Source organism: Myotis brandtii, unplaced genomic scaffold (assembly GCF_000412655.1).
Source record: "Myotis brandtii unplaced genomic scaffold, ASM41265v1 scaffold8, whole genome shotgun sequence".
NCBI classification, from domain to species: Eukaryota; Metazoa; Chordata; class Mammalia; order Chiroptera; family Vespertilionidae; genus Myotis; species Myotis brandtii.
Genome location: NW_005371219.1, coordinates 1,297,877 through 1,318,328, shown reverse-complemented (window position 1 = coordinate 1,318,328; position 20,452 = coordinate 1,297,877). Strand labels below are relative to the sequence as shown.

The window sequence follows — 20,452 nt, the reverse complement described above, 5'->3', positions numbered from 1 at the left end:
ATTCAATATTATTTTGTATGTTTCAGGTATACCACATACTAGTGGTTAGATAATCATATACTTTACAAAGGAGACATAAAATTCAATGAAGGCTTTAGGCATAATGTTGGGTTGTTTGCGTTAATATACATCTTTCTTTTTTTTTTTTAATTGATTTCAGGGAGGAAGGGAGAGGGAGAGAGAGAGAGAAATATCAGTGATGAGAGAGAATCATTGATCAGCTGCCTCCTGCATGTGCCCTTGACCGGATCGAACCTGGGACCCTTCAGTCCACAGGCCAATGCTCTATCCACTGAGCCAAACCAGCCAGGGCCACACATCTTTCCTTACAAATGAAACGATGAGACTTGCATGCAGAGTGGCGTTGATTGGAAAGCCTTGCAGACAATGGACACCGTACCTCGAGGTTCAGCTGTTACCACAGTTTCCCTTTTTAGACGAATGAGCTTCCAGGCAGGCACTGGTGGTGGTTTCGGTGGTGCTGTAAGTGGGCAGGACCTGATTCTGGTGACCAGCACCGGATGGCTGCAGATGTGGGACAGGCCATATTCTCTGAGCTTCTCAGCAGAAGTGGTCTAACAGGTAGAAGGCAGATTTAAAAGGATGCTTGTCATTGCCTCATGCATTTAAAACAATACTACTTCTGCCATTATAGAAATACTGCCACCACTATAGAGATGTAGTGGTAATAATGGAAAAAAAAACAAGCACCCATATTACTACGTCTCTTAACATAAGCACTATTACCTTTTGTGTTTTTAACATCTCTTCATCTTTCTGTGGCCCCATTTCCTTATTTACAAAATGAGACTCAAGAACTATAAGCTACTTTTGAGTTCTAAAAGTTTGATTCTATGAGATTGTGAAAATCTTAGTACATTGGTTTTAGTCCAAAGTAATCAATCGTGGTATTTATAGGTTTAAACTTTAATACAGGTACTTAATATGTAGTGTGTGTGTGTGTGTGTGTGTGTGTGTGTGTCCAGCAATAGCTACACAATGTTCATAAAATCTACTGCACTGAGTGTCTGGGGATAATCAGTTGCCTTGTCCACAGTTTATGCCCTCGCCCACAAAAAGCAGTTCCCCACAGGAAATCCCTGTGGTCCCTCTGACAACGGAGCCATTCATAGGCCAGAGGAGAGAGTCTGCCCTGTATCCTGCCAGAGCAAGTAGATTCCCACACAGATGATGCTTCCCACATTCCACTGTTCAGATCTCCTGAAGCCACTTGGCTTTGGAGCAATTCCAAATAATACTGAAGCAGAACTTCAGTTAGTGACTGATGGCTGAGATAGGCCATAAGAACTCAAGAAGAATGTGAAGATTAAATGAATTTACACTGTAGTCAAATTCTGATGCTCACAGTCTAAATCTTGAAACTGTTAAAGTAAAATAAAATATTAACTACATTAAAGTCAGTTTTACCAGTAACTGTTATTCTCCTGGCGATTTTGCATCATAGATCTCTATGGGAATAGAAATGCCTGAAAATGTAAATTTATAAAGCTGTCGTTAGGACCAGAAGCCCACCTTTCAGGCTACTCCAAATCATTGCCTCGGCTAGAACATGCCTTGCTCTTGTGACTCTCTCTATAGCTCAATCTAAACTTCAGGGAGACACCAAATCGGGAGGGGGTGGGGCCTCTGTAAGATAGGACAGTTCCTCCTGAATCCAGGGGTTAGTTAATCATTGTAACAATAATTGTAAGGAGTTCATCCGGGTGCTATTGAGTCCAGGTGAGCCATTAAAAGTGTTATAAATATTCAAAATAAAGAGACTGTGATTTTTTTTAAAAAAGGACTAAATAAAAAATAAAATTGTCACATCCACTTAATCTCTTTTGTGAAATGTTAGTAATTTATTGAAAAAAAATCAGAAACTCTGGAATTATGCCTAATAGTAGCTTAAAAATTACTTTTATGCATGTTCTAAAGTTTAACTTTTTTCCTACAGTTTTAACCTGTCAAATTTTAGAAATTTTCCAATACTTTAAAGTAATTCTTTTCATGGGAATTTATTATAAAATTTATGACTGCTATTAAAAAAGATAATGCCTCAGTTATTGTAACAAAAATTATATTGCTACAAAATCTACATTGAAGTAATATCAAAAATAGAAATCATACTCCAAGTGGTCTTTATAAACTGCATATTTCTAAGATAGTTTACTATTCATAAAATTTAGTGCAAATCTCAATCCCTTCTAACAATTTCAACCAAAATTGTAGTCTATTTACTTTCTGTTTTTGAGCTGTCAAACATTACAAAACAAAACAATTTAAAATATTTTGAAAGTGTAAGTTATTGTGTGAAATAATTAAGTTTTGATATTAGTACGTATTGTATTGTTTGAATAATCTGCAAAAGTACTAACTAGCCGGATTTAAGGTATATAAGCCAATTTCTCATGCTTCATTTTATTTCTAACACACAATATTGCTGAATGATGTAAGGTAATGCTATTAGTAGTTATAGTTTGATGTTGAGAAGCTTTGTTAAAGGATCTCAAGTTTCCTTTGATTAGAATTAGGGACAGAGAGGAATTTAGAATAGTGAAACAGTCTAATGCAGCGGTTCTCAACCTGTGGGTTGTGACCCCTTTGGGGGTCAAATGACCCTTTCACAGGGGTCGCCTAAGACCATCGGAAAACACATATATAATTACGTATTGTTTTTGTGATTAATCACTATGCTTTAATTATGTTCAATTTGTAACAATAAAATTGGGGGTCACCACAACACAAGGAACTGTATTAAAGGGTCGCAGCATTAGAAAGGTTGAGAACCACTGGTCTAATGAAATGCTAACTAGGCACTTAAAAATATTTAAAAATAATTAATGAATTGAAGTTTCCTTGCCCATAAGACCCTTTCACTCCTTTTTCCCAGCCCACCTCAAATATTCCAAAAGTAGGGTTTGAGCAGATGGGAGAGGCCTTTTTAGGACCCATTTAAATAAAACTAAATGCATTTAGAATACCCAAGAGCAAGAAGATGGGGGAAATGTGGAATGCTCATGGCACATTTTTCCTTCCCAAGTTTTGCTGTCTTTTCTGTATTCTGGACCAAAAAATATAAGGTATTGTCTTTATTTTATATGTTGGGCTCATTATCTTTGGGGCTATAATTTTTATCAGTGTACTCCATTGAACAAAATTCCATTAGAACAGATATTTTTTTCCAGTAGATTTATCTTTAAAACATTATACCTCCATTGAATTTTGATTTTTACCAGGAGAACTAGACCATCCTAGTGGGTAATATAAAATAATTAGCAGTCAAGTTAGGAAAACTGTGACAGTACAGTCAGTTCATTACAGCCTTGAAGTTCATTTAATTACTGCTACAGACACTGGGCTAATTCCCGAGCCTCCAGTCCCTGAAGCCATTGTCAGGAGGAATAATAATTCTCTTTCTGTCCTGACTCCCTTTCACTTTTCAAGTTGCCTCTAAGATGTTTCCCTTGCCATCTATTCAACCTCTAGTCAGTTCCCTGAACCCAGTGGGTTCTCCTTCCCCCTCAGGCTTTCCTCTGCTTTGAGCATTTTTCCTATTTATTAGGCTAACTTCTTAAGGCCACAGCTTAAGCATTTCTTCTTTGGGAAGACTTCTGTAGCCAACCATTAGACAGGAAGATGTGTTTCTGCTCTGTGTGCCATATTCAGTTTCCCATCCATTCGGTCACTCATCCAACTCATTATTTGAACACCATCACTACCATAGGCCAGGCACCTCGTGGGCTCTCAGACCAGTTTTCTAACTTCATTGCTGTAGTTTGCTTGTCTGCCTTCCTCATTAGACTAAACTTTCTGGGGGCAGAGAGGTGGGAGGCACTTTGTTAATCTTGTTCATCTTGCTCAGAGCCTAGCTCATTAGAGTAACAATAAATATCTGTTGAATTAGTGAATAAATGTCATTTTTTTCATGTTTTAAATTCAAAACTTAACGTTGTGCTTAAATGCTAGTTTTTAAGGAGGATGGCCAGAAAGAAGTTCACAGGGATTCTTCTGAGCCCTTTTCTTTTGGTAATGCCTTCATCCATCCTTACATTTTTCAGCTTTAAAAGTGTTTAAGTGGTTCCTCTACTTGAGACCATGGACTCCAAAAGCATGGCTCATACTGTTTTGTAGCCCTTGGTGTTGGGGCATTTAACCTCGTGGAAATATCTAAGATAGCACCTTAGTCAGTGCCATAAAAAAAGAAATTAAAAACAACCGACCGAACAAACAACGAACTAGGGCTGAGATGGCCTATTAAGATCTTCACAAGAGGCTCAAGTTGGAGGGAGGGCTGGGAAGCACACTTAGATTTACCCATGCTAAAGTGAATTAACTTTGAATTAAAACAGAGAAACTGGTACTATATATTCATAATGGCACATTATGTCCTATTAGCTTGACGATATTGCCCTTGTTGTATGGCAGACTTTTACAGGAAGGAGTGGTTTCTATTTAAACCCAGATATACCTTCTATCACAAGACGTAATCACACACACAAACCATAAATGATACTGTGCCTCCTGGACGTGAGTACTCACCATCATCTCTAGTGAAAAGATCCTCTTTTCAAACAAATAGAGAGGAATAAAGGTAGCATACACAACCATGTGAGGGGACTGTATTCCTGAAGAACCTGCAAAAGCAAGCATATATGGTGTCCTAATGGGTCTCTCAGTAGTTCATTCCAAAATTCCTTAATGAACATTAAGATAGAATTAAAGGTTAAAAAATTAGAATTAAAGATAATTCCTTATCTTTGCTGGTGAAAAATAGATAAGTGATTCTAAATTTTTTAAATAAATATGTGCATTCATTTTATAGAATATCTCATTAATTTTACCTTCATCATAGTACCATTTAGTTGCTTAAAAATCATTTTATCTCACTGTAAAAATGTTATCACTTAAGTATATAAAATAAATATCAAAAATATAGGTCTTTGTTTTACTATGGTTGCAAATATCAAAAAGTTTCTATATGTGACACGGCACCAGAGTTAAGTTAGGGTTTTTCAAAATGCTGACACGCTGAGCTCAAAAGGTTCGCCATCACTGACATAGACTTACTAGTCATCAGTCAATCTAACTTAGGATGGTCTACAAATAATTATGTTCAAATGAATGATTTTAACATTGTGACATTTCTTAGCTTTCGTAGCTAAAAAATCTTTATTTTGAATTTAAAGAAGTGCAGGAGTTTTCATGTCATTTCATGGCCCAGTGGTTGAGCATCGACACATGAACCAGCAGGTCATGATTCAATTGCCAGTCAGTAGTGGGCATGCAGGAGGCAGCTGATCAGCGACTCTCTTCATCATTCATGTTTCTCTCTCTCTCTCTCTCTCTCTCTCTCTCTCTCTCTTTCTCTCTCTCTCTCTCTCTCCCCCTTTCCCTTCCTCTCTGAAATCAATAAAAACTAAAGAAAAGGAATAAAAAATTATAAATAAATGAATCAGTCCAGGAAGAAGGAAAACATAAGTAACTTAGTTTGAAATGTTTAATGCTTTTAGACTTTGCTTCTGAGCATCACTTATTTATTAACATGTTCCTTAACATCCCTGATATTTCTATATTTGATTGGGTGTCCTTTTGTTCTTTAAAGATTCTGGCCAAAATAATAGAATTTATTTTCCTTTATTATTTTTATTTTTAATTAAAAGTTTTGTGTTATTTCTTTACTAATTTGAGCATTTACATTTAACTGTGTTAGATGTGTTAATTGAGAATAGTATCTTTAGAGACACAAAATATAAATTAGACATGAACCAGAATCTTCCTTAAATGGATTAATTGTAAAATATAATAAAGTTATAAAAATATATTTTTACATGAAAAAATTAAACTTTGTATGATTTTCATGGAGCAGGGATCTGAACCCAGGCAGTTTTATCCACAGCCCAAATTCTAAACCATATTCTGTATCTTGAGATTAACCTTATCTCTTTATTTTCCCAAAGAAAGAAACTCAGAGAAAGGTTTAGTCATTTTCACAGTGATGATGAATTATCGGTAACTTTGGGAATGTCATGCCATCTACTATCAAAAAAGATTGCTTAAGGCATCAAAAGAAGAAAACAATTTTTAATACAGAATTTAAAATATGACTAGTGACTCTTTTCTCTAACAAACCACCAGACATGTTTCTGTAATTATAAAAAGTCATAATTATTAAAATGTCCTTACAAAACCATAATAATGTGTTAAGGAAGAAGACAAAATGAAAAGAGAAACTAGATAAAGCATAGTGCTGGAAGAAAAGGGATGTGTTTCCAACCATGGAATGAATGGAAAGCTGAAAATTAGAACCTACATTCTGGAAGCACCAAGATAGATGACCCAATAGTAGAAATATAAAGTCTTAAAAAAAGACAATGTGTATAATATGCCCTCGCTAGTGTGTCTCAGTTGAGCATCTTCCCATACATGGAGAGGTCACTGGGTCAATTCCTCTCAGGGCACATGCCTGGGTTGGGAGCTCGGTCCCCAACAGGTGGTGTGCAGGAGGCAGCTGCTTGCTATTTCTCCCTCTCTCCCTCTCCCTCCTTCTCTAAAGTAAATAAAAACATTTTTTTAAAAAACAACAAAGATAATGGGTATAATATATGTTATATAATCTTAAAATGTTATATATGCTACATATAATTTATACAGAAGACATATACTAATACATAATATATATGCTAATATTTATATACTTTGTATAATTGTATATTAATATATGTACCTTATATAGAATACTAGAGGCCCGGTGCACAAAAATTTGTGCACTCGGGGGGGAAGGGGGGGTCCCTCAGCCCGGCCTTTATTATATAGGACTAGAGGCCCGGTGCACAAAAATTTGTGCACTCGGGGGGGAAGGGGGGGTCCCTCAGCCCGGCCTGTGCCCTCTTGCAGTCTGGGACCCCTCAGGAGATAACGACCTGCTGGCTTAGGCCTGCTCCCGGGTGGCAGAGGGCAGGCCCAATCCCTAGGTGCAGCCCCTGGTCGGGCTCAGAGCAGGGCTGATTGGGGAGTTGGGGCGCTGCCCCCTGTCATGCACAGAGCAGGGCGGATTGGGAGGTTGCGATGCCACCCTCAGTCACGCTCAGGGTAGGGCTGATTGGGGGGTTGGGGCACCGCCCCCTATCACACTCAAGGCAGGGTCGCTGGGGAGGTTGAGGGGCCACCCCCTGTGATGCACAGAGCAGGGCCAATCAGGGGGTTGGGGAGCTCCCCCCTGTCATGCACAGAGCAGGGCCCATCAGGGGGTTGAGGAGCTCCCCCCTGTCACTCACAGAGTAGGGCCGATAGGGGAGTTAGGGCACCGCCCCCTGTCACACACACAGCAGGGCGGATCAGGGGGTTGGGGCGCCGCCACTGTTACACTCACGGCAGGGCCGATGGGGGGGTTATGGCTCTACTCTGTCACACACAGAGCAGGGCCTGTGGGGGGGGGGTTGGGGCGCCGCACCCTGTCACACACAGAGCCGCAGGGCGATCAGGGGGTTTGGGCTCTGCCCCCTGTCACGCTGATCCAGTGCCAGGAGGCCTCGCGGCTCCGCTGATCCCAGTGCTGGGAGGCATATTACCCTTTTACTATATAGGATAGAGGCCTGGGGGCCGGCTGGTTTGCCCTGAAGGGTGTCCTGGATCAGGGTGGGGGTCCCCACTGGGGTGCCTGGCCAGTCTGGGTGAGGGGCTGAGGGCTGCTTTCAGGCTGGCAATTGACTGAAGCTCCCAACCGCTCCTTGTTTTCTTTTTTTTATTCTGGGCCAGCTTTAGCTCTGGCTCTAGCTCTGAGGCTTCCGCTGCTATAATCGAAACAATGTATAACTCTAGCTCTGAGATCCCGGCTGGCTGAAAGCTGATTTCTGGGGTTTTGTTTAGCTACTACATTTGCAACATAGTACATAGTTTCTTAGAGTTGTAGCTCAGAGGCCGTCAAGTCAGGCGGGGGTTGGAGTCCGCAGTCACTGCAGCAAGCAAACCTCATGTTCGCTTCCAGCTGCCTGGCTGCCAGCCGCCATCTTGGCTGACAGTTAATTTGCATAAGGATATGCTGATTAGCCAATGGGAAGGGTAGCTCGTACGCCAATTACCATGTTTCTCTTTTATTAGTGTAGATATAACATATTTTACTTATGTAGAGTAATATAAATTTTATAATCTGCTAATATGTAATATATATGTTAGTATATGTCTTCCTTCTCCTGTGACTGTTGTGCCATGAGAACTTGGACAGCCTTCACTATCGTCTCATATGTGGAACCTTACAGGCAACTTTACACACGCTTATTTAGATACTAGAAGCCGGGTGCACGAAATTCATGCACTTGGAGGGTCCCTCAGCCCAGCCTGCACCTCTCGCAGTCTGGGAGTCCTTAAGGGATGTCTGTCTGGGCCTTAGCCAACAGTTGGAAATCCTTAGCGCTGCTGTGGAGGCAGGAGAGGCTCCCTCCACCGCCCCTGCACTCACCAGCCATAAGCCCAGCTTCTGGCCTGTGGGAGCACACTGACCAACAGGAGGCAGCTCTTGTGTTGAGTGTCTGCCCCCTGGTGGTCAGTGTGCATCATAGCAACCAGTCATTCTGCCTTTGGTCGATTTGCCTATTAGCCTTTTAGTATATAGGATGTCTATATAGGAGATATGTTTCTATGCTCCACAGAGGTTCAACATTTCAGGAAACAGCTAAAGTAGTCCATAGTCTAAGAGACTGAGCGCTTACAGTCCGACAGAGACAGCAGAGAGTTCTGGACTTCTGATGAGGGTCTGGAACCATGAAATGACCATTTAAATTTTTCCTTTTCCTTTTCTCCATCTTTACTTCTCTTCTTCCCAATGTCTCTTATATCTGCTTTCTCTAACATATTAAAAAACATAATAAATCTTTTAATTATAAAACCTCAGACACAATAGCCACAAATTCCCTCAAACACTATTCACCTCTAATTAGAAACATTAAAATAAAGCAAGACAAAATTTTGAAAATCAATGTGTATTGTGAAAGACCTGCAGCACTATTTGTTATTGACTACACATCATTTTATGTTCAATGTAGGTGATAATTTGATATATGATTTTTGTATATAAAATTACAGACTATTTTTCTCATTTTAAAAGGAAAATCAAAGTACAACAAATCATATTCTTAAAGTTGAGTTCTAAATGTGGAGACCTTTCAGATCTTTTTTATTTGGGGCCCTACATCTCAAGAAAATATAGCCTGCTGTCTCCAGAATATCTTCTGGTGAAAACTGAATGCCAAACTCAATACATTATGGCCAAAATGACTTTCTTAATCACACCCTACACACAGAACTATATGCACCCTTTGAATTTTCATTCATAATTACATTTCTATAAAACGCGTTCGCCTTCAACTAAAAAAATAAAATAAAAGCTATGGCACATATACACAATGGAATACTACGGAATACTACTCAGCCATAAACAAGAATGAAATCTTACCTTTTTTTGACAGCTTAGATAGACCTAGAGGGTATTATGCTATGTGAGATGAGTCAGAGAAAGACAAATACCATATGATTTCACTTATATGTGGAATATAAAGAAGAAAATAAACAAAATAGAAACAGACTCAAAGATACAGACAACAGATTGGCTGTTGTCAGAGGGGAGAGGGGTTGACAGCTAGGTGGAAAAGGTGAAGGGATTAAGCAGTACAAATCGGTAGTTACAGAATGGTTATGGAGATGTAGGTTACAGCATGGGAATATAGTCAATAATATCGTGATGGCTGTGTATGGGGCCACGTGAGTGCTTGAAATATCGGGGGACCACTCTGTAAAGTACCCGATTTTTAACCACTATGCTGTACATCTGCAACTAATACAGAATAATATTGAATGCAAACTGTAATTATTTTTTTCTAATTTAAAAAGAAAAAAATTAGTATAAAGATTGAAAATTAAAAATCCAAGATTTTTTATTCCCTAATGAAGTCAATTCAATTCTGAAACAAAAAATCAGATTTCTGCCTTTTTATTCTTTCATCACCTGCTAAATTTGTAATCAGGTTATTTTTTTCAATTTGCATAAATAAAAACTGTGACATTAACAACCTGCACTATTCCTTACCCTAAAATGTACACCTGTCTTATATCTTAGCTTTTATAGTAGATTTAGCACCTATGCGAGATACAAAAGTGAAGATAACTGATAACTTTTAAGTGCAGGAGGAGACATATAACTAGGAAACTAAAGTATAAATACAAGTTATCAAATTTTACACCTTGGGTTTCTATAAATATTTGATTTCACTCAATAAAATTAATTTTAGGTAGAAATATATAATTTCATGTATGATTTTAAAATAGGACTTTAAAGCCTTCAAACTCCTATTCAGAATTCAGAAAATATAATTTATAATAAAACTTACAAATAGAAAAAATACACTCTTTCACATAGCAATTTGGACAATATACAACAGTGTTTACCCAAATGTGTTGCTCCTCTGCCATTTCATGCCACCCATCTAGCAAATATCACCTTAGGTAAAGCTAGCAGCTGAGTCCTACTGGAGATAACCTTTCCCTAGTTCGGCAAACCTCTGCTACATCTAATTTAAATCACCATGAGAACCTTCATCTTCCACCTCCACCTCACTCTCAGCTCATCGATAAGCTACTTATATAGAGAGAAAAATAGAAGCCTTTAGTCAGAAACACTAAGCTTCTCTCTATGTAACCCATTCACCCACCAATATTTGCACCTGTCCTCTCCTGTGGCATGCACCCACCTGGTAGAATGGAGGAGCGCCTGCTCCCCTGGATGGGTCCAACCTCTCCCACCTGGACTCCTGTCCTCCTTTCCCTGCCTTCTCAGGAAACATACACTATTGCTGTCATCTCAGCTGGATTCTTTCATGTCTTCACTTAAAAATACTTAGTTCTCCTTCAATAGTTTAAAACATAAGTATCCCATGTAGGTCCACATATTCCCTGTCCAGTTCCTCTTTGTAGCTTTCCTGTTCACAAACTTCTAACAGGGCTGTTTGGACATTATTTTACTTTGCACTTACTTCTTAACGCTCTCAATATGCCTTCCACTCCCATCCTCCACCAGTGCCCAATGACCTTCACATCACAACATTCAACAGGGAAATCTGAGTTCCCACCGTATTTCAACTCTCACTATTTGACACAGACTATCTGATTCTTGAAACTCCTTTCTTTTGACTTCAGTAGCATCATGCTCTGCGGGTTTTCCTCCTGCTTCTCTGGCCATCCCTTAGCCTCCTTTGCCAGATCATCATTGTGCTCCTGGCTCTCAGATGCTTAGTTTCTTTAAAGCTCAGTCTCAGGCAGCCACGTCTTCTTATTCTATGCTGTCTTCTTGAGACTATCATTCGTAGTTTAACTTAGCATGCATTTGTCAATGATTCCAAAACGTGTATTACAGGGGTCCTCAAACTACGGCCCACGGGCCACATGCAAATACAAATATTGTATTTGTTCCCGTTTTGTTTTTTTACTTCAAAATAAGATATGTGCAGTGTGCATAGGAATTTGTTCATAGTTTTTTTTTTTAAACTATAGTCCGGCCCTCCAATGGTCTGAGGGACAGTGAACTGGCCCCCTGTTTAAAAAGTTTGAGGACCCCTGGTGTATTACCACCCCGGAACTCATAGCATATCTCAAATTTGATATGTTCAAAATCATTTTATGATCTCTCCTCATAAAGCCATTCATTTTTCAGTATCCACCATCATCTCCATTTCAGCTACCATGTTTTTTACTTTTTAAATATCTCTCAAATTACTCACCTTATTCACTGTTACTACCCTACTACCCACTCCCAGCTACCATTGTCTCTAACATGAGCTGGTACAAGAGTCTCCAAACCGTTTTTTTTATATACACTCATGTCACCAAACCTCAAGGTCCCGACCTCACCCTAAGGTCTTTTCTTTTAAAAAAACCATAATATTGTTTTTAAAATGTGATTTAGATCGTGCAGATTCTAGTCTGTTCTTCATTAGCTGTCAGTTTTTCTTATGATAAAGATCAATAATCTTAACATGACCTAGAAGATTTTATTTTATTTTTTATATATATTTTATTGATTTCTTTACAGAGAGGAAGGGAGAGAGATAGTTAGAAACATCGATGAGAGAGAAACATCGATCAGCCGCCTCCTGCACACCTCCTACTGGAGATGTGCCCGCAACCAAGGTACATGCCCTTGACCGGAATTGAACCTGGGACCTTTCAGTCCGCAGGCAGAGGCTCTATCCACTGAGCCAAACCGGTTATGGCAACCTAGAAGATTTTATATGATCATTCTCCTACCTATTTCTCCAGGTTTTCTCAAACCATCCTTTAATCCTCACATCCTTTCCTCTAGCTAAATATAGCTTCTGCCAGGTCTTCCAAACTGTCATTCCTCCTACTGTCTCATAGCCTTTACTAGTATATCTGCTATTTCCTCTACTTAGAATGCTCTTTCTTCCACAGCCCCCCCCCCCCCATCTTCTTCTTGATATTCCTCTCATCTTTGCAAAATCAGCTCAAAATTCCTTAGGAAATTCTTTCCCTACACCATAGACTAGGTCTCCTATATGAACTCCCACAGTTTCCTTCATTTCCATTTAAGGCTTATTTGTTAATAAGTAGTTATGATTTTTAAGTGAATAGTAGTCTCTATCCCTAGACAATAAGATTCAGAAAGTGCCTTTCTTATCTGATTTTGTTCAACAAGTTATCACTAATCCCTGGAACATTTATTGGAATTATACTCAGTAAATTGTATATTGGATGAATGGGTAGCTGGATGAATGGGTGGATAGATAAATGTTAATTTGTGATATGTGAGAAAGGGCTTGTCAGTTGAAATTAAATGGGGATATACTAGATAAAACAAATTTGATCAGGCTTTTTTTTTTTTTTGCTTTCTTTCATACTAGTGCATATTAGGTCATTTCAAAAAGGGCCTATGATAGTCAGATATCACTCACACACTTGGTCTTGGTATATTTTTGAGGAACATTTACAGTAATAATTTCTATGCACTGTACTGTAGATAAGACCCTGATAAGAAATAATTGGATAAAATGTCAATATTTTCTAAAACATAAATATTTGGAAGATCAAAATATAAAGACAGCTGAGTATTTTGTAGAATATTTAACAAGCATTATTGCTTATTTACATAGCTATATAAAATATTTTAGAAATAAAAAATTACTCAATACCTTTCCTGCCTTAAGAGAATAAATAATCCTACACTTGTAAAAAAAAAAAAAACTAGAATTTTTTCTTCTCAAATTTGAACTTCCACTTTACAATAAATAATCAATGAATCATCATCTAATCCCTGGTCATTTCACATTTCCTGAAAAAATAAACAGGACCACTTTGTCCCTTGCTATTTTGGTTCATTGTACCCTACATATAACATATAAGAAAGATGTGTTTAATGAAACTTGAAAACTTAATGTCTCTTCCTATATTAATACTATGTTAATTTAATATCATCAAATTGTAAAATTTCCTTTGATTTCTAAAGAGAGTAAAATATGAAACAATAGTTAACATGTAGCAAATACCCTTAGAAGTTCTGAAATCCTATCAAGGAAGGATCTTAATTATTTCCACAACATTTAATACACGATAATAACAATGAAGAACCATTAAATTCAGCAATGTGTTTGTAAAGCATTTATATACAATATCCATATTAAATAATGTATGATATATAATGTCTTACCCTTTGGAACTTTGTCACTTTTTTCAAGTGTTTTTAGTGTTGTAACTGAAGTTTCAGGTTTGAATTCTTTGCCATCTTTCATTTCTTTGCCTTCTTTCACTTCTTTGCCATCTTTCACTTCTTTGCCATCTTTCACTTCTTTCCCATAATTCACTTCTTTTCCTGCATCTTTTAATTTGCTATCTACCTCTGTTATTTTGCTCTCAGAGTTGGATTCATCTGTCAGCTTAAATTCAGGCAATATTTCTTTCAAGAGCTCCCAGACTTTGTCCATATATCGTGGGCTTTGATAAAACACATCAACACTGATTTTCAAATTAAGATTTAAACTCCACATCAAGAAATTACTGACAGAAAAAAAATCACCTTACTATTTTAAAAGACTAATTTCAATAGTTAATTTCAAATATTAGTTTAAAACACAATTATATATTCATTGATTAAACAAATTTTAATTGAGTGCCTATGATGTACTGGGTTTTGCTGATGGAAAGAGACCAAACAAGGAATTCTGGTTCAGAATGGAGACATAGGAGGACCCAGAATTCATCCATTCCCATGACTACCCTGAATCTACAGGTAGATATAAAACAGTTACCTCTAGGGGGTGGGGGGCAGGGGAGGAAAGTAACTGAGTGGCTCCTACACAGCTGGTGAATGAGAATGAACCCACATTGATGCAAGTAGGAGAGACTGAGACACAATATCGCCATAAACCCAGCATGGTGACCCACAACTGGAGGGAACTCACAACCCTGAGTTTATCCCTGAGGTGCAAAGGGTTTGAAACTCACATCTGGCACCCAAACTTTTAAGACCTTCACCTAATAAATGATCCCACAAAACATCTAGCTTTGAAAGCCCATGGGGATTGCATTCAAGACCCATGAGGCCATAGTAACCACAGAAATGGTTCTTAAAAAGCTCCCACAGACTTGCCCACCCCAAGCCCAGTGCAGAGGCAGCAAAATTTCTATGAAAGAGGCTTAATTGCTTATTTTAATGCATTGGCCTGAGGGGCAGGCTTATAATTAAACACACATCTAAGGGCCAACTGTAATTCTCTCCACAGACCGGAGGGCAGGTGTTATCTTTATGCGCCCTTTGTCATGCATCATCCATTTATGATAAATATTCTCAACTACTTGAGTATAGAAAGAGCATATCTCAACGTAAAGACCATATATGACAAGCCCACAGCTAACATTCTATTTAGTGCTGACACATAGATCAATGAAACAGAATAGAAAGCCCAGAAATAAACTCACACATATACAGTCAATTAATTCATGACAAAAATAAAAGCCAAGAATATACAATGTGGAAAGTATAGTCTCTCCAATAAATGGTGCTGGAAAAACTGAACCACCACATACAAAGAATGAAATTAGGCCATTATCGTACACCATACATAGAAATCAACTCAAATTGGATTAAAGACTTGAATATAAGACCTAAAACCCATAAAATTTCCATAGAAAATATAGGTGGTGAGACCTTTGACATTGATCTTGACAATGAGTTTTTGGATTTGACACCAAGGCAACAAAAGCAAAAATAAAGGAAAGTTACATGAAACTAAATGGCTTCTGCACAGCAAAGGAAACCAGCAACAAAATGAAAAGGCAACCTATAGAATGGGAGAAAATATTTGCAAATCATATATCTAATATTCAAGTTATGAGGGCTGTCTTCAATCCCCTCTAAGCTGGACCCTGAGGAGAGGTAACTTCCCAACATCAAAGATCAATCAATGATGATGCAAATTGATAACTGTATGTGGCTTTGATCTTCTTGTAAAAATCAACATCTGAATTGATGACATGCTCAAAAATACTTAGATTCCAATTTCATCACCTCCAGGAACAATATGAATGGCTTTGGTCAAACACTCTGAGCTTTAGTGTCTCACTTATAATGATATATACCTGGTTGATGGGGTTATATGGATGATTAAATAAGATAATCTTTTCAGGACTGTGTTTTTAATTAGAAATAATATATTAAAGTGCATAATGTCTAATACCATTATTTTAATATTTGTAATTCAGATATTATAGGTCTAAATTTACAATATATATGTAAGGAAACAGAATTTATCTTGAAATTCTCAAAGAATTTTATATAAAACTATAAAATGTTGTTCTCCCCAACATTTTTATGAAATGTAACTTTTCTTGAAATTTCCTTAAAAAGTACAAATGTTTTGGTTAAAGAAACTTTACAAGGGGAGAAAGAAAAAAAATGCACAAGAAAGTTAATGGTCAAACCTACTGGAGAGGAATGACTTCCGGTAACCATCCTGTAAGTGCGTGAATAATGGTGGACTCTCCCAGCTCTCTCTTCTCTGCTATATGGATGCTAAAGAAGCAAATGCACAGTAGTATAGTTAATAAAATTTGAATATATAGAGAGGTATATAAGAAGTAGGAATCTCTATTAAATAGTGATATAATAATGAATGTAGGGGTCATACTGGTTAAACATTATAGCACAAGAAAATATTATTCCAATAGTCAGATTACTTGTTTTGGTAAAGCACTTAAGTAGATCCAATGATAAAATGTCACATCTATTTACAAAACATGATTATAAGCTTTATTTTTAAAAGACATAAATTAAGACTGCTGTCATATACATAAAACATATTCATACATGTAATATATGTTAAAATATATACAGATAATATATTATATATCTTATATATTCAATATATTATCATGTTCTTTTAAAAATAGAACAGTGACTTTATGTTTCTGGTTTTAGTACTTATTCTAAGATGCCTATGAAGCTGTGTATTGTCAGTCTCGTATATGGCAGGTCAAGATGGGCATCAGACATCCTTAATTAAATTATTAGATAATTTCAGAGAAACCACAAACAGCTCTTCTATCCTATACAAACCAGTGGATTTGCCACCATAGGATAAAATCAAATGACATTGTGATTGAACAAATGTCACTCTTCTCATTTTAGTTTTTTGTTTTTTGGGTGTTTTTGTTGTTGTTGTTGTTTTTTTCTGACTAGATTAGTCCATTTACAGCAACAGGCAAATCCCTCTTCTGCCCAGGAGTCACAGCTTTAGTTGACCATATGGTGATGATAGATGGATCGACGTGTCTACATATCTCAAAGATAACAAGTATCTATTGAGATAATTCATAGTTTAGTCTAAATTCTTCTTTGGATAATCATATTTAAGAATTGACTGTAAAAGCCTCATAGAAATAATGTTTTTTTCCTTTAGATATCTCACAGTGATATTGAAACAACTACTAAATATTAATTTTTAATGTAGAAAGCTAAAACTTATATGACAATAAATATAATCTGAGAAAAATGTGTAGACAAATATAAGTTGTACCATTATATTTGGAAGCCTAAGAAATGTCTTACGTTTAGTCTGATCCTTTATTTCCAAGCTGGATTTATTTATTATTTAAAAAATGACAATAATTCTATTACTCAAGTTGCTAGAAAATTCTATTGAACTACAGCTTTAAGAAAGACAAAATGCTACTCCATTTATTCAGGTCATGCCTGTAATGCTTCACTGGCCTTGCAGCTTTAATTCTCAGAACTTCAGGTGAGGTTTGACAATTAGGAACATTAGGAACATTATTTTCTTTCAAAATAAACAAACATAGTCCTAGCCTGTTTGGCTCAGTGGATAGAGCATTGGCTTGTAGACCAAAGGGTCCCGGGTTTGATTCCAATCAAGGGCACCTACCTCGGTTGCAGGGTCCTTCCGGCCCAGGCCCTGGTCTGGGCTCGTGAAGGAGGCAACTAATTGATGTGTTTCTCTCACATCGATGTTTCTCTCTGTCTTTCCCTCTCTCTTCTACTCTCCCTAAAAATCAATGGAAAAAATATCCTGTGTGAGGATTAATAAATTATAAAATAAGTAAATAAATAAATAAAATAAACATAGTTGTCACCAGTGTGAATACTTAGTAGTGTTCAGCTACCTAGAAAGATATTGGATGAGTATTTATTTATTTTACAGGAAGAAAATTTTTTGAACTTAGAGTTACTTTTAAATTATTTTTTTGTTTGTTAATCCTCACCCGAGGATATTTTTCCATTGATGATTGATTTTTAGAGAGAGTGGAAGGGAGAGAGACTAAGAGAGAGAAACATTGATGTGAGAGACACATCGATTGATTGCCTCCCACATGCACCCAGAACTGGGGCTGGGGATTGAGCCTGCAACCTAGGTACATGCTCTTGACCAGAATCAAACCCGGGACCCATGGGTCCATGAGCTGAGCTGACACTCTATCCACTGAGCCAAACTGGCTAGGGCCTTAGAGTTATTTTTATAGAAAATAAAACATAAATTAAGATTTACACCCTAGCCAGTTTGTCTCACTGGATAGAGCATTGGCCTGGGGACTGAAGGGTCCCAGGTATGATTCTGGTCAAGGGTGTGTGCCTTGGTCGCGGGCACATCCCCAGTAGGGGGTATGCAGGAGGCAGCTGATCGATGCTTCTCTCTCATCGATGTTTCTAACTCTCTATCCCTCTCCCTTTCTCTCTGTAAAAAAATCAATAAAATATATTTTTAAAAAAAGATTTACTACTAATTAATAAATAGATTGACACTGGTCTCTCTCTTGCTCTGAATGACAGACGAGAAAACTTGAGAGAATCTCATAATTTAGAGAGATTACTAGTATCACCATATTTTTTTAATTTTAGGGTTAGTTTTATGAAAATTAGATTATAAAAACCTGTAAATCCATGCAAACTGTCACACATGAACTGCAGTGTGTCTTAGTACACCAAAAAAATTATGGGATAAGTCTGTTCTTTTAAATTATTGAAATGAAGCGCTGCAAGCTGGGTGAAACAAATTCCCAATAGGAAATGGAGGGTTGTTAAGAGAAAGGGGGGATGAAGAGGCTGGCAGGAGGAGTGGTTTTGTTGTTTAGCCTTGGGGGAGAAAAAGGAAGCTGAGCTCAAGAAAATCCAGGAAGAGCAGACCTGCCTTCTGACTGATCCTGCTGTGTTTACAGAAAGCGAGAGGGCTGGGCTTTGAGCAAATGGCAGATGCTATCTGTTAAAGCCTGTAGTGTGTTCTGTTGAACACTGAGATATTAGGACACATTATGAGGGGAGGGGGGGGGTGTCAAATTCAAGCTGGTGCAGTGGAAGTGAGCATTCTCCCACCAAGCAAAGGCACAAAGTAACCATGCATTGGCAACTCAAGCATCTAAGCCTGTTTGCATCACTAGGGCTGAGATGGAATGACCACAGGTCTCTGCACGCGGAATCTGAGAGAATCAACAGCAGAAATGCCTCATCTATGCTGGTGCACAAGTCACGCAGGATGCAAGCAGATTTCATAAGGATATCAAAGAAATATGAATAGTTAACACCATGAATGTATTAAAAGGGACCAATGTTATCAACAGCATGAGGAGCATCTTGGCATCCTTCAAAACAGTTCAGGGTTTTCAAAATTAGCACATTATTGTTGCATAGACAGACTTAACCCTTTAACTGGATCCCAGCATATTATTCAGTATTTGGATGAGCCAGTATTGTCCTCTAAAAAACAACTTCTTTCTCCCCTTAAGCTGAAGCATTTATTTCTGTGATTGACTTTCCATTCACAGAGAGCATTGAGTATAGAATAGTTTTCTTGAATACTTTTACTGGGGGGAATTTTATTTGATTGCTGGCTAACCCAATACTTTAAATTAATGACTTTGGCCTATACATTTTTACATAAGAAAATTTACACTGTTTGAAAAGAAAGTTTTTAAAAATTAATCAAAAAAATAAAGCTGTGGAATATAAATGTGGTACTGTTGTTTTTACTGTGGTTTGCCTTTTTGTTTTTATACAAGTGAGTGATAATTCCACTTTCTACATACTCAACATTTGCCAGCTTAATGATGGCTTTAGACAAAAGCATGGGCCAGAGTTCAAGTTCACAAGTTGTAGCTGGAAGCAATAGGTTGTTATCTTCATCAAAAGGCAGAAAGTCATCAACGGTTATCTTTCTCCAGCAACCCTAAAAATGAGAAGAAAGAAATATACCATCCATGATTTATGTTCTTTTCACTCATACATCATTATGCAGGGGGCGGGGGGGGGGCAAAAATAGGTTTGTAATTGTATGTGATACAGAGTTTATTCTTGGATTATTATTCATTAATTATTGTATTATTTTTCAAACAACTGTAAACCTACTTCTGCCCCACCTTGTATACTACTGACATTATTATTTACTGTTTTATAATTTTATTTTAACTTCTTAGATATAAAGACTGACATACTAGTCTTTAATACTACTCTGGCTGAGGGTTTGGACTTATTATTTTCCTTAATGTAATTACAGTGCATTCAAATAAGGACAAAGATAAGCATCTGTCTTTATTTATGAGGTCTGGTAAGCATATCCTTGGATGTCCCATCCTACATAATGCAGTAAATTAAAGTGTTTCAAATAACAGAATCAAAACATATACAACCATGAATGAATTTGAGCATAATTAAATAATTTAATATAGTCATAATAAAAATTATCTAAATGTAACTTTAGTAATTATTATTTATTAAGCTCAGTGATCTTATGCTTCCAATGATCATATTACTCCCACTTGTAATTAAAGGCCTAATTTTTAACATGAAGTTAATTAATACCTTATTTAATATAATCATTATACATTCACCTATATGCATATTCCTTCATAATTAAAAGCTTGAAGCAATGATAACATTAATGATTAT

The 20,452-nt window shown here is 37.2% G+C and overlaps 1 protein-coding gene across 1 annotated transcript in view; it reads right to left on the bottom strand.

Annotated features, from left to right (window-relative positions):
- The window catches only part of ADGB (androglobin), a 123,257-nt gene that overhangs the window by 76,851 nt on the left and 25,954 nt on the right, over window positions 1–20,452 (bottom strand). Inside the window, exons 6-11 of the mRNA XM_014531369.1 lie at window positions 19,594–19,733; window positions 15,986–16,072; window positions 13,712–13,995; window positions 8,709–8,843; window positions 4,543–4,637; window positions 401–575 (exon numbers count right to left, since the gene is read on the bottom strand). Of these exons, the coding sequence (XP_014386855.1) occupies window positions 401–575; window positions 4,543–4,637; window positions 8,709–8,843; window positions 13,712–13,995; window positions 15,986–16,072; window positions 19,594–19,733 (916 nt within the window). The remainder of the gene's footprint in view (window positions 1–400; window positions 576–4,542; window positions 4,638–8,708; window positions 8,844–13,711; window positions 13,996–15,985; window positions 16,073–19,593; window positions 19,734–20,452) is intronic.